The 13,637-nt window shown below is 44.0% G+C and overlaps 1 protein-coding gene across 3 annotated transcripts in view; it reads left to right on the top strand.

Annotated features, from left to right (window-relative positions):
• The first annotated feature begins 227 nt into the window (after positions 1–227).
• Positions 228–13,637, top strand: part of LOC134909229 (diacylglycerol O-acyltransferase 2-like) — a 55,554-nt gene continuing 42,144 nt past the window's right edge. The window contains exons 1-4 of one of the 3 annotated variants that reach the window (XM_063915904.1): positions 228–386; positions 3,124–3,253; positions 5,442–5,532; positions 11,704–11,811. In XM_063915904.1, coding sequence (XP_063771974.1) covers positions 3,236–3,253; positions 5,442–5,532; positions 11,704–11,811 — 217 coding nt within the window. In that variant the 5' untranslated portion in view covers positions 228–386; positions 3,124–3,235. Of the gene's footprint in view, positions 387–3,120; positions 3,254–5,441; positions 5,533–11,703; positions 11,812–13,637 lie in introns of all 3 variants that reach the window. The other 2 variants (XM_063915905.1, XM_063915906.1) reach the window with 2 other exon arrangements.

The raw sequence follows: 13,637 nt of genomic DNA, 5'->3' as shown, positions 1-13,637 counted from the left end.
TATCTATCTATCTATCTATCTTCAATGCTTTGTTTCTGGATTAAAACCCTTGTCAATATAACTGCCTGGCCTATATCCTGCTAAGCCCTTTGGCAATGCAGGAGTTAATGCTGCCCTGATCCTGCTGCATCGCAGCATCTGATGAGTTTCAGGGATAAAAAAAAAAAGTCTCTAACCAATCAGTGAGCAGATGGAGCAGCAAATCAGGATCCGTCTTGCATCTTGTATGTGTGAATGCGTGTGTGGGTACCAGACTGCTCCAGCTGCCCTGATATCCTGAGCACAAACCCCTGTATGTAAAGCCATCTGCTCACAGCTGTGGATGACCCCTGTCAATGACAGACTCAGAGGGCTGACGTCTAGTGTCTCCCCCTTCTGGGGGGAAGGTAGGTGCCTGTGTGTGTGTGGTTTATGTGAGGGGGACAAATGAATCCCTTTTTATGGGAATGTGGCCTGTGAATAAATACATTACAGTGTTCAGCACAACTGGATTATTAAACAATGACTGTTTCAATGATAAATGCTACTGTATATGTTGCAATGAAAGCCTAAAATGTATAATATATTACAGTCCTAGTATAACATAGTACCCACAGTACATTATATCACGTGTCATTTCGGCAGTTCCGGGGTGGGGGGGTGAGGGGGGGGGGCCTAGCTCAGAATTAGAAAATGGGATTCCCCTGCAATTTCTGCTTAATGTCTACATCAGGGATGGGGAACCTACGGCCATCCAGCTGTTGTTGAACTACACATACCAGCATGCCTTGCTACAGTTTTGCTATTTGGCCATGCTAAAACTGTTGCAGGGCATGCTGTGATGTGTAGTTCAACAACAGCTGGAGGGCCGAAGGTCCCCCATCCCTGGTCTACATGACATCCAGCAGATAGCACAGAGCCGAACTGCTTTAAGCCTGATACTGTTCAGTAGAATGGGCAGCACATGAATGTAAATATAACAACTTGAGGAAAACAAGCTGTAACCCATAGCAACTAAATAGCTATTCGCTTTCAGCAGTCTTGCACAAGCTATATTAAATAATGCCCACTTGCTGTGAATTAGAACACATGAGCGTTACTTGGACACATTACTGAGCACACTTTTTCCCATATGTAACAACTGTATTTCTTGGAGCTAAATTCACTGGTGTAATTCTTGTACCTGGACCGTACCAGTCACAGAGGTGGCATATTCCTCTTTACAACGGTTCAGCAAGTGTACATGGCTAATTACAGTCTGTGTTATAATTAGAGGACTAGCGAGTATGATAATGAATAAGAAAATGTTTACTTTATAGAACAATAAAGGACCAGTAAATATGAATATAAAATGTGACTTTTACTAAAAATGTCCCAGCTGCCTCCTACTCCACTCACTGTAAAGATCTAACAATGAGTATTCACTAACATTCTACCCCATCTTCAGCCCACCATCCCCCATGACCTGCTAACCTTCCATTCTATCAAATGTACTGGAGGAAGCAGGCATCTGAGCTGCAGGACTCCTGTTTCCAGGCACCATGTACTCTGAATAGATGTAATGGTCTTTGTCTGAGTGCAGTACAATTTACTACTATTGTGTAGTGGTCAGCTGACGTCGGAAGAGTACGTAGTGTTCTTTATTGGTATAAAGTATAATAATAGATTGTTATAGTCATCTGCAGTGATTATGTTGTCTGAGCTCATTTCAGTTTCCTATGTCTGCAGAGTATAATAGAACTGTGCTGTGATTATTGGTTAGATTCACTCACACTAGTGTAGGGTACACTGTGCAGATAGAATAATAAAATTGTTTTATGGACATATTTGATTGTCATGTTTTGTAGGTGTGTCCCACTGGGCCCCATGCCTATTAATGTGTAGTAATATGGTGGGTTTTTATAATATACACACACACACGCACGCACGCACGCACGCACTCACTCACTCACTCACTCACTCACTCACTCACTCCCTTGCTTGACAGCAAAAGAAACAATGGATATAATGATAATCTAGGTATAACCAAAGGATGAGGGGGAGACTTCTGAATCTCTATTTATGCACAATGGGGGTAATTCCAAGTTGAACACAGCAGGAAATTTTGTAGCAGTTGGACAAAACCATGTGCACTGCAGGGGGGGCAGATATAACTTGTGCAGAAAGTTAGATTTGGGTGGGTTATTTTGTTTCTGTGCAGGGTAAATACTGGCTGCTTTATTTTTACACTGCAAATTAGATTGCAGATTGAACACACCACACCCAAATCTAACTCTCTCTGCACATGTTATATCTGCCTCCCCTGCAGTGCACATAGTTTTGCCCAACTGCTAAAAAATTCCCTGCTGCGATCAATTTGGAATTACCCCCAATATTTCCAAGTCTGCACCATCAACATTTAATGGTGCAAAATTAATATGATTAATGAGAAATATTTTTCCACACAACAAGCTATCACTGTTTGCAAGTAAGCGTGCACTTCTAGAAGCTACATTGCTTCTAGCTGTCTTCCAAAAGCTCTTACAGGATATTTCCTACAGATGTGTCCACATACAGCCATCGTCTAATCACACCAAATAGCCCTGTTTGACGCACCACGGATTTTGCAACTAAGCAGCACAATGCGTCTTACCACAAAGATTTGTACTGAATGTGCGTCTTATTTGCATCACTAATGTGACAATCGTACAGTGCACGAGTACCCTGAACACTAGTGCTAGCATTGCATGCAGCCGCTGAGTGTGACTCAGACGCTAAACTGGGTACAAAGGCAAAAGTATGAGGACTTATATTAGCTGTACCATATATTGTGCCATCTTTGACTTAAGCCAATTCCTTTGCGGCACTAATGCCGGCACATATGTCAGTGAGGGGAGAGGGACTCTGGATCCACTGTAAGCTACTATGTGACACGTATGCTATAGCAAGAAATAAGTACGAAAGTCTGGGTTTCGCTACCCATAGTGGAACGTATAAGTCTCATCATTCATCTTGCGCCATATGTCACAAAAAGGATAGGGGTACGAGGGCACATCTGTACTCTACATATCACTGAATGCTTCTAGCTGATGTGGATATGTCCCTGTTTGTTATAGACACAGGGATAATGAATTTTTTCAATCCGTCTTCTCTTTTTTTCAGCAGTACTTGAAGTGGAACAATATCTGCGGTGGAAGTCAGGTTTTCTCTGCGTGGAAGTCAAACGTGGATCTCATCATATTCAGATGTGTGACCAAAAACACCAACTGCCTATCACATGGATTCCCTGCAGAAGGTGGGAGCTGGAGGGAGATTGCAGTGTACATTTCACTTATATCTCTTTTATACACAAAGGGTGTCAGCTAATGCAGAGCATTGGTGAGATCACGCAACATAAGTAACACAATCTTTCACAAGGATATTTGAACCTATTTACCAATATTTGTGGGACATCCTCCAAAAACATCCATTTGTGGTTGGCACCCACAAATATTAAGGTTGCCACAGATGTACCATGAGAGATCGCAGCAGATATCTCTGATCCCATCGCAGTCCCCCCATATTCGACCGCAAATGTAGACCAACGCAGTCCCCCCATTTCTGACTGCAAATGCAGTCCCCATAGATTTCTATGGGGACTGCTGTGCTGCCACATATACTTAGCTCCGGAATGCGAATCTGAAGATGGCGTTACAGTCAGCCTAAAGTAGCTTATGGGATACTACTGGTTCTGGGATTTGTTCACAGAAGGATCCAGAGTCCCTCTCCCCTCACTGACGTATGTGCCGGCCAACAGCTACACTTGCACTGTACTTACATATACACATACGGGATGCTGGTGGTCACGTGACCGACATCAGAATCCCAACACTACTCGGGACACCGGCACCGGAAGACACCATCAGCCGACATCCCGAAAGTAAGTAGTGGGGAAACATTTACGGGGGGGGGGGGGTAGTGTTAGATACTGTGGGGGGGTTAGGTCTAGCCCCGCCCCCAAGTGTAAGCCCTAGCTGCCACCCCCGGAGAGTTAGGGTAGGGGATTGGGGGTAAAAATACTTAATCCAGCTGCCGTTGGGATCTTTAATGTCAGGATGCTGGTGTTGGTCATGTGACCGCTGGCATCCCGACTACCGGGATCACATACCGAACCCATACATACAGTGTCGGACTGGGGCATGTAGGGCCCTCCGGAGGTATGCAGTGGTAGGGGCCCATGTTTAGGGGTGTGGCCAGTCCGCAGAAGGGGTGTGGCCTGCCACCTCATTGGTTTGACTAACCATTAGAGAGTGCAATGTCTGGGCCCCTTCATAAATATATACAGTAAATTCATCTGCTGCATGCATGATAATGAGCCAGATTAATAACAGCAATGCACTGTAGAAAATACACCATAGTCCAGTATAAGATAACATATGTATGATGTATAATTCAAGTGCACAGTCTGGAACCTGAGCCTTAGAGCAGAAGGTGGGCCCCCAGGCACTAGGGCCCACTGGTGGTTTCCCCTAAACCCCTGTGGGCCAGTCCAAGCCTGCATACATATATATAGTACATACATATATACACACCTCCTCCAAGGGTAACACTTGTGTGCATTCCGTACCCCCTGCACCCCCTTAGTGATGCCTATGGACAGATGTTCTGAGGGGATTCAGTGACTGATTCTGGCTATGTTCCTCTTATGAAAGAATAAGGAATTGATCATGTATGATACCTGATCTTTAAGTGTCACGCTACAACCCAGAACAACTGGGAAAAACTGTAGTCTTGTCCATGCTGGGGTAGCTCTTATCAATCGTCAGGACTGAGTCACAGGTGGCTATCACCCATTTACTCCTGGATCTCAGCTGAACAGTCATTTAGAACTGGTATCTGGTTCTCAGTACCCAGAGCAAATGACAGGTATAGATGAGACAAAATGACAGTAATGTCAGCGCTGGCGGCTGTGAGCGCCCGAACAGAGCAACACTTCAATTGCTCCATCTGGCGCCATCTAGTGGCCTCTGGCATGCAAAACACTTGAATTCCCTCCATAGAGATGAGAAGCAACATAGAAACATAGAATTTGACGGCAGATAAGAACCACTTGCCCCATCTAGTCTGCCCCTTTTTTTTATCCTTTAGGTAATCTCACCCCTTTTTGAACCTTAATTCTTTGTAAGGATATTCATATGCCTATCCCAAGCATATTTAAATTGCTCTACAGTCTTAGCCTCTACCACCTCTGATGGGAGGCTATTCCACTTATCCAGTACAATTTCTGTGAAGTAAGTTTTCCTTAAATTCCCCTGAACCTGCCTCCCTCCAGTTTCAGTGTATGTCCTCGAGTTCTAATACTTCTCTTCCTTTGAAGAATGTCTCCCTCCTGTACTTTGTTAAAACCTTTGGTATATTTGAAAGTTTCTATCATGTCTGGTGTTAGCCTTTTATTATATAGGGTATATAGATTCTTATTAATGTTTTTTCTCTGGACCTTACAGAGAGAAGAAAGGCATAAACAGAACATTACATTCCTGGAACTCTGGAAGAATCTTATTGTTTTGCAGTGCATATTGTCTTTTCTGTTACTAGGTATGTATAATAATTATTATAGTATAATCGTTATTGCATGGCTATTTTATTTGTTAGACTAGGGTCACTTTAAAGTATTACTTGCATTGAAAGGAGAACTGAAATCCAAATATGCAAAAATATGCAGAAATGTCAAGGGTATATACTAACTCTGTAATCACTGTACATTGCTGAAACTCACCTGGATAATGACTCAGGAGAGATTATATTATTCATAGTTAGACTCACATATAAAACTGCTGACTTCCAATAGCACATCAATTAAGTAGGAAAAGGCATAATTGTGCATAGGCCTGCAAAGGCACTCTATCTATATGAAGATGCACTGTTCTACACTCTGTAGACAAGGCATGTCCAAACTGCGGCCCTCCAGCTGCTGTGAAACTACATATCCCAGCATGCCCTGACACAGTTTTGCTGTCAGAGAATGCTAAAGCTGTGTCAGGGCATACTGGGATGTGTAGTTTCTCAACAGCTGGGGGGCCGCAGTTTGGACATGCCTGCTGTAGACCCATTCAGACCCATGAACAAGTGTTAAGCTGGGTACACCCTAGACAATATGTCGTCCAATCCAGTGGATCGGACCGACATATTGGATACATCGTCTAGTGTGTACCCGCTATGTCGCTGATGTTGCACGCTCCCACGCCTCGTCAGTGACATCCTCCGTTGGCCCTGTGTATACAACCACTACATTTAAAGCAGCAGTTATTTTTAAAATAAAACTAGGTTGTTTCTTCCTTAAAATTATTGCCGCTTTAGATCTTGTAGCTATATTGCAGTAATTGTGTTGAGACCAGCAAATTGGAGCCTATTACATTTGGTCCAGAGTCCCTCATGCCCCATGATCCCTTAATGCCCAGGCTATAAAAGCCACTGCTGTGACCACAGTTGTTTAGTCACTTTTAATGAGAGTTGACAGCCATTTGATAGGCACAGTATATTCTACACCTATGCTGCTAATTCCTGGACATGTACAAGAGCATTGTAATCAGCGGTGACTCCTTATGTGTCTGGCTGGGGAGGGTCATGTCTCTGGCTGATCTCCACCAGGCTCCCTGTCCTCTCGATGATTGACGGCCGACATCACCTGCAGCAGCGGGGGCTGCTAGCAAACATGCTTTCCCATGAAAGGCGCTCTCTCTGTTATCGCAGCCCGGACTTTTGGTCCCAGGGGGAGAAAACATCTCCACCTGGGGCTGTCTGTCTGTCTGTGATTAGCAGAGAATGCTTCCAATGGGAAGTCACTGGCACTGCTAGACAGTCACTTTGGATGATATATTTTAGTGGAGGTGCTGCAGTTTTGCAGCCCCGTATGTAAAATCTGCCGCTGATTGTAATGCATTTCTATTTGATAGACTTACTATGTTTCATCTATAAAGTAAAGTAATGGCGGTAATGTTTCTGCATCTTTTTCAAAAGGGTCCAATAATTAGCTCCTCATCTTCATTAAAGGACCACAAAGCCTAAAGTACAAGTTGATCCAGAAACACAAAGCATCTTGCAACATTGAAAATGTATGTATGTAAAATACACTATGCTATGTGAGCACTTTAGATATTAAGGCTATACTGAAGAGCGCCCCCAGTATTTGTATGCTATTATCTGGTGTCATGCAACTATTTTTGCATAATTCATGAGTTTTACTGGAATTCATGATGGCACCACCTGCAGGGAGGGCAATAGTTGGTTTCTTCTAATGGGTAGAGATGGCAGATCACTGGCTGCCTTGCTAAGGATTGGCTATGTGTGCTCAAGCACCTCAAAATGAGCCCACGTACAAAAATGATCATTTTTGATATATTAATTATATTCAAGGGGTGGATTAAGGAAATTATTGTGATAACTCTTACACCCATATTTCTTTAAGGGAGGTGCCAGTAATCATGAACCACCCTATCATATTAATGGGATGGTTCACGGCACGCTCCATCTAAGCATTGCGGCTGAGCAGAGTGTTCAGATGGCCAGGCCGGTCCATGAGGCATCTGCCATTCTAGCATTTGACAGAAAGCCAATCCGGCTGTGCCATGTGGCCAGATCGGTGACTGAACGTAATCATCCTGTCATGATGCTGGGCCTATTTTTATGTTGAGGCATGGATCTGAAGTCCTATCCCCCCTATTGTTAATCTGACCATGGTAATAAAACATTACACAGTGTAATAAAAGTAGTCTCAGTGTCCACTTACTATCATAAGGACACAAATGAAGTAGACATGAATGCTATCATAGTGAAAGTACTGGAGCATAGGTAGTAGACTTATAAGAGACACTATTGCTCATCCATGCGTAATTCTGGGAAAACAGATTGATTTTACAGGAGCACTTCCCAAAAACAGAAAATTGCCATGCCCTTATGTAAGCACAAGGATAAGAAACAGGGCTCTGCATACTGTATGTTCTGGTCTGCATCTTTTTGTAAATGACCTTTGTGTTTTCAGCGGAGTACAAATGATTGGTCCACACTGCAGACTGAAAGACTGCCCTCAGTAGGGTTACATAGTGATAACATAGTCAGCCTGGGGAACAAGAAATCTCTTTACTATCAGATTCAAATTTCGATGGGTGTGGTATGCAAGGTCAACCACACTTAGGTCGACAATGTCTAGGTCGACCACTATTGGTTGACATGGTGTCTAGGTCAACATGTACTAGGTCGGCATGACCAGAAGGTTGACATGAGTTTTTTCACTTTTTTTTGTGTCTTTTTCTCTGTACAGTGACCGTGAACCCCACTTAGTGCACCGTGTCCCCTCGCATGGCTCGCTTCACTCGCCATGCTTTGGGCAAGGTGCCTCGCTGCGCTTGTCACAGGTTACCATTCCCAATCGTAGTCCACATGGATCGTAAAGTATGAAAAAGTTAAAAAAAGGAAAAGGAAAAAAAAAGTGAAAAAATCATGTCGACCTTTTGTCATGTCGATCTATAACATGTCGACAAAGAAACCATGTCGACTTACTTACTTTCGACCTATAGTGGTCGACCTAGAGACCGGATACCAATTTCAATACCTTAACTTCTTATATACTGCTACAACTAATATGTAGAGCAATATTTATAATATTAGTAGCTCTGTAAACAAGGTCACTTGTATTTTAGGTTTGGTGGTCATTTAAAAGGCAAAACGGTTAGTTTACTGATGGTGAAAGTGTCCTTATAACTTCACTTTACTTTTAAATTGATTTATTAAAAAAAGAGCAAAGAAACCGTCTCTGTCTCCTCATAAGAGGTGTCTGGACATAGCTAGAAATATGAATGGCATCTCCCTGCTATAGTCACCCTTCTCTAAGGCTGGGTACACACCTGGCCAGCCAATCTTATGATTGGTAAGGTTTATGCACAAACGATCTTGTGCATACACACTTATCAATCTGGCCCCCCATATGACTGGCAAGCAGACCCATTGGAATAGGCCCGCCCACTTGTGACATCATATTAAATGGACTCTGCAGCTGACCTATTGCGTGGGATCGGTGGGTTGGCAGTACACACGGGGGGATGTACCGGTATAGCTGCATGATATATTGGCATCGGCTGTGCTGTACAGACTACCTGATATGTCTGTGAATGACGTCGTTCAGAGAAATATCATCTGTACACATGGACAGATGCACTTAGCAATATATCAGACGTCAGCTGTGTGAACAACATATCGCGTAGTGTGTATCCAGCTTTTACTGTACAAACAGAAATCACATCTATTGGAGAGAAACTTCTGATGCATAAAGTAACTTTTGGTCAGCTATTAATTATCAATGTGGCAGGACAATCGGATCCTGGCTGCTCACCACAATGATGTATGAAGTACAGAGCGACATATCACTCCGTCCTTCATTTACATAAAAGTAGGTTGCTAGCGTTATTGCCCGGTTGGCCGTGCAGTGGGGCCGACCGGGCGACGCCGCTAACTACCGCGGACACCAACATATTGGGCATACACACTGAGCCATATGCCTGATATATTGTTACAATTCGGCCAGAAACAACATTTCTGGTCAATATTGCTCCAGTGTGTACCCAGTTTTAGTTAGTGTAAGACATCCTGCACTAGGGCAAATGTTACATCACACAAAAGCATATTAGCGCAAGCCTCATGAGGCCTACTGTACCGTTACGACACTGGTTAATTCCTGGTACAGCACAGGGGCACACCATGAGGTTGCAAATAATAAATGTTATGTACAGTATTTTTTGTGTACTATGTGTAACGACTTGTGTATGGTCTTACAAGGTAAAAGTAACAGCAGCTCCAGTACTGCAGCTGCAAAATAGTGAGGGATTCCGCTGTATTAGTCCGGCATCCTTTATTTTAATGAAAGAGAAGAAAGTGGTGATACTGTATCAAGAATGTTATGTGAGGCAGAGGCAGAACTACCGCCAGTGCAACCAGTGCGTTGCACTGGGGCCCGCCACTGTCCAGGGGCCCAAAGCATGTAATGAGTCAAACTGACTCATTACATGCCGCTGTGTGCTGCGGGCAACCGCCGCCCGCAGCACACAGCCGCCCGCAGCACACAGGAGAGGAGAGGAGCGCAGTTGCCACGGGGGGAAGGAGGAGGAGGGAGGTGGAGGAGGGAGCCTCAGCAGCGCTGTGTTATTGGTTGAGACGCTGCTGCTGCTGTCCCTCTGCTTCACCATAGGCTGTCTTCCGACGCTCTGATGCGCATCCCAGCATTCACAGCGGCGGAGAACAGCCTATGGTGAAGGACTGGGACAGCAGCAGCAGCGCCTCCACCAATAACACAGCGCTGCTGCGGCTCCCTCCTCCACCTCCCTCCTCCTCCTTCTCTCCTGCCCGGGAATCAGGATCTCTGCCAGAAGCTGCACCGAGGAGCCTGAGCCAGCGGAGACAGTAAGTATAATTCTCTTTCTTTCTTTCTTTCTTTCTTTCTTTCTTTCTTTCTTTCTTTCTTTCTTTCTTTCTTTCTTTCTTTCTTTCTTTCTTTCTTTCTTTCTTTCTTCTTTCTTTCTTTCTTTCTTTCTTTCTTTCTTTCTTTCTTTCTTTCTTTCTTTCTTTCTTTCTTTCTTTCTTTCTTTCTTTCTTTCTTCTTTCTTTCTTTCTTTCTTTCTTTCTTTCTTTCTTTCTTTCTTTCTTTCTTTCTTTCTTTCTTTCTTTCTTTCTCTTTCTTTCTTTCTTTCTTTCTTTCTTTCTTTCTTTCTTTCTTTCTTTCTTTCTTTCTTTCTTTCTTTTTCTTTCTTTCTTTCTTTCTTTCTTTCTTTCTTTCTTTCTTTTTCTTTCTTTCTTTCTTTCTTTCTTTCTTTCTTTCTTTCTTTCTTTCTTTCTTTTTCTTTCTTTTTCTTTCTTTCTTTCTTTCTTTCTTTCTTTCTTTCTTTCTTTCTTTCTTTTTCTTTCTTTTTCTTTCTTTCTTTCTTTCTTTCTTTCTTTCTTCCTTAATGTGTAAAATGGGGGACGCTGTCTGCCGTTATGTGTAAAAAGGGCAAGCTGTCTGCCGTAATGTGTAAAAAGGGCACACTGTCTGCCGTTATGTGTAAAAAGGGCAAGCTGTCTGCCGTAATGTGTAAAAAGGGCACACTGTCTGCCGTTATGTGTAAAAAGGGGACGCTGTCTCCCGTAATGTGTAAAAAAGGACGCTGTCTGCCGTAATGTGTAAAAAGGGGAATCTGTCCACCGTAAGGTGTAAAAGGGTCTGGTGTAGTGGTGCTACTGTGCGGCGTAATTTGAATAATGGAGACTACTGTGCACCGTTATATGAATTGGTATTATTTTGTGGCCACACGCCTTCCCCACAAAGCCACGCCCCTATGTATTTTTGCGCGCGCCTACGGCACGCACTGCTCCTGTTTTGCATGCAGGGGTGGGGTTCCAATGCCGTTTCTTGCACACAGTGCTAAAATTTTGTTACGGCACTGTTGCTAGGTATCCATTTCTCTGGCCCTGAGCAGGTCCCTCTCACCAGATCCTCTCCAGGGGTGAGGGGGTGGACTTGGGTGGGATGAGGGGGTGGCCCAAAGCATTTTGTCGCACCTGGGCCCACCGCCCGCTAGTTCCGCCACTGATGTGAGGGATAGCGCTATGATTTGCTGTGCAGGTATCATTTGCTCTGTGTTACAGCACTGATTACACTGCCCATTTATACATGGTTTAATGCTTCAGGTGTACTTCCTTCTTCTCTAGTCATCTCACCTCAGCAATGACTTCTATTCTCAGGTCCTGTTTGTGCCCTTATTACCACCTGGCTAGTGTACAGCCATTTATGGCCCCTGTTTGCCATCTACTGCATCTGGTTGATCTCTGATTGGAAAACACCAGAGAGAGGTTAGTAGTAAAATGTCATAATGAAGAATTCCACCATGGCACACTTTCCTCAGGAGCCCCCCCAATTTAGTAGATCTGCTGTGGCAGCCATCCCAGTGGGACAACCAAGCCTGGCACACCAATAGAGTGCAAAAAGCTGATGTTCCTGAGTTGTATCTGATGGATTGGTGCATATTTGCCAACACTCCCAAATGGAAAGTTGGGACATGAGTCACACCTGATACACCATACCATGCCCAAGTCACCCATAACTATCCCTATGTTTTTGTAATGCCACATCCACTTTCATATGTACCAAATTGAGACAGTCCAAGGAAAGTCTAGATCCTTGGCAGGTAAGTATAATAAGGGTAATTCTGAGTTGATCGCAGCAGAAACTTTGTTAGCAGTTAGGCGAAACCATGTGCACTGCAGGGGAGGCAGATATAACATGTGCACAGAGAGATAGATTTGGGTGGGGTGAGTTCAATCTGCAATCTAAATTGCAGTGTAAAAATAAAGCAGCCAGTATTTACCCTGCACAGAAACAAAATAACCAACCCAAATCTAACTCTCTCTGCAAATGTTATATCTGCCCCCCCCCCCTGCAGTGCACATGGTTTTGCCCAACTGCTAAAAAATTTCCTGCTGCGATCAACTTGGAATTACCCCCAATGTTGGGAGTCCCTGTGTTGAAGGTGGGTAGGACTTGCTTTTCTCTACTTCAGGGAAAGGGGGTTCATGAGGAAACCTGCCTCATGGCTGTACTGTAGTTATCCACTACTATTAATATAAGAATTGTAAATGCCGTTTCATTTCAAATTCTTCGAGTAAATGACCTCCATAAAATTTGCATGACTTACAATATCTGTATTCATTTAAATATCATTAACAGCTTATCTGAGAAAGTAATTTTGTTGTATGCGCCGCCAATATTTACAAGAACGCAGCCTACCAGCTAGGCATCTGTGGCTTCCTCGTGGCACTTAGTGCTTCTTCTGAGGGTGTTATTGCATTTAATGCCTCCGTCATGTTGTTGCGTGAACAAAGGCCCTCATTCCGAGTTGATCGGTCGCAAGGCGATTTTAGCAGAGTTACACACGCTAAGCCGCCGCCTACTGGGAGTGAATCTTAGCTTCTTAAAATTGCGACCGATGTATTCGCAATATTGCGATTACTAACTACTTAGCAGTTTCAGAGTAGCTCCAGACTTACTCTGCCTGTGCGATCATTTCAGTGCTTGTCGTTCCTGGTTGACGTCACAAACACACCCAGCGTTCGCCCAGGCACTCCCACCGTTTCCCCGGCCACTCCTGCGTTTTTTCCGGAAACGGTAGCGTTTTCAGCCACACGCCCCTGAAACGCCGTGTTTCCGCCCAGTAACACCCATTTCCTGTCAATCACATTACGATCGCCGGAGCGAAGAAAAAGCCGTGAGTAAAAATACTTTCATCATAGTAAAGTTACTTGGCGCAGTCGCAGTGCGAACATTGCGCATGCGTACTAAGCGGATTTTCACTGCGATGCGATGAAAAATACCGAGCGAACAACTCGGAATGAGGGCCAAAATTGTTAACTTTAACAAGCTGGCATTCATTCCCAGACACCTCACATGGAAATCAGCACTTTTCTTTGTCTACAGCAGGCCTAGCCAAACTGTGCCTCTCCAGCTATTGTGAAACTACAAGTCCCAGCATGCCTTGCCACAGTTTTGCTATTAGGGTATGCTAAAACTGGTGCAGGGCATGCTAGGTTGTGTTGTTTCACAACAGCTGGAGAGCCACAGGTTGGCCAGGCCTGGTTTACAGGATCAGTGTGCCTGACATACAAGTAGACTTTTGTAAAAG

The sequence above is a fragment of the Pseudophryne corroboree genome, chromosome 4 (genome assembly GCF_028390025.1).
Source record: "Pseudophryne corroboree isolate aPseCor3 chromosome 4, aPseCor3.hap2, whole genome shotgun sequence".
NCBI classification, from domain to species: Eukaryota; Metazoa; Chordata; class Amphibia; order Anura; family Myobatrachidae; genus Pseudophryne; species Pseudophryne corroboree.
The sequence above is the reverse complement of the archived record's forward strand: the minus strand, read 5'-3'. Positions and strand labels throughout refer to the sequence as shown.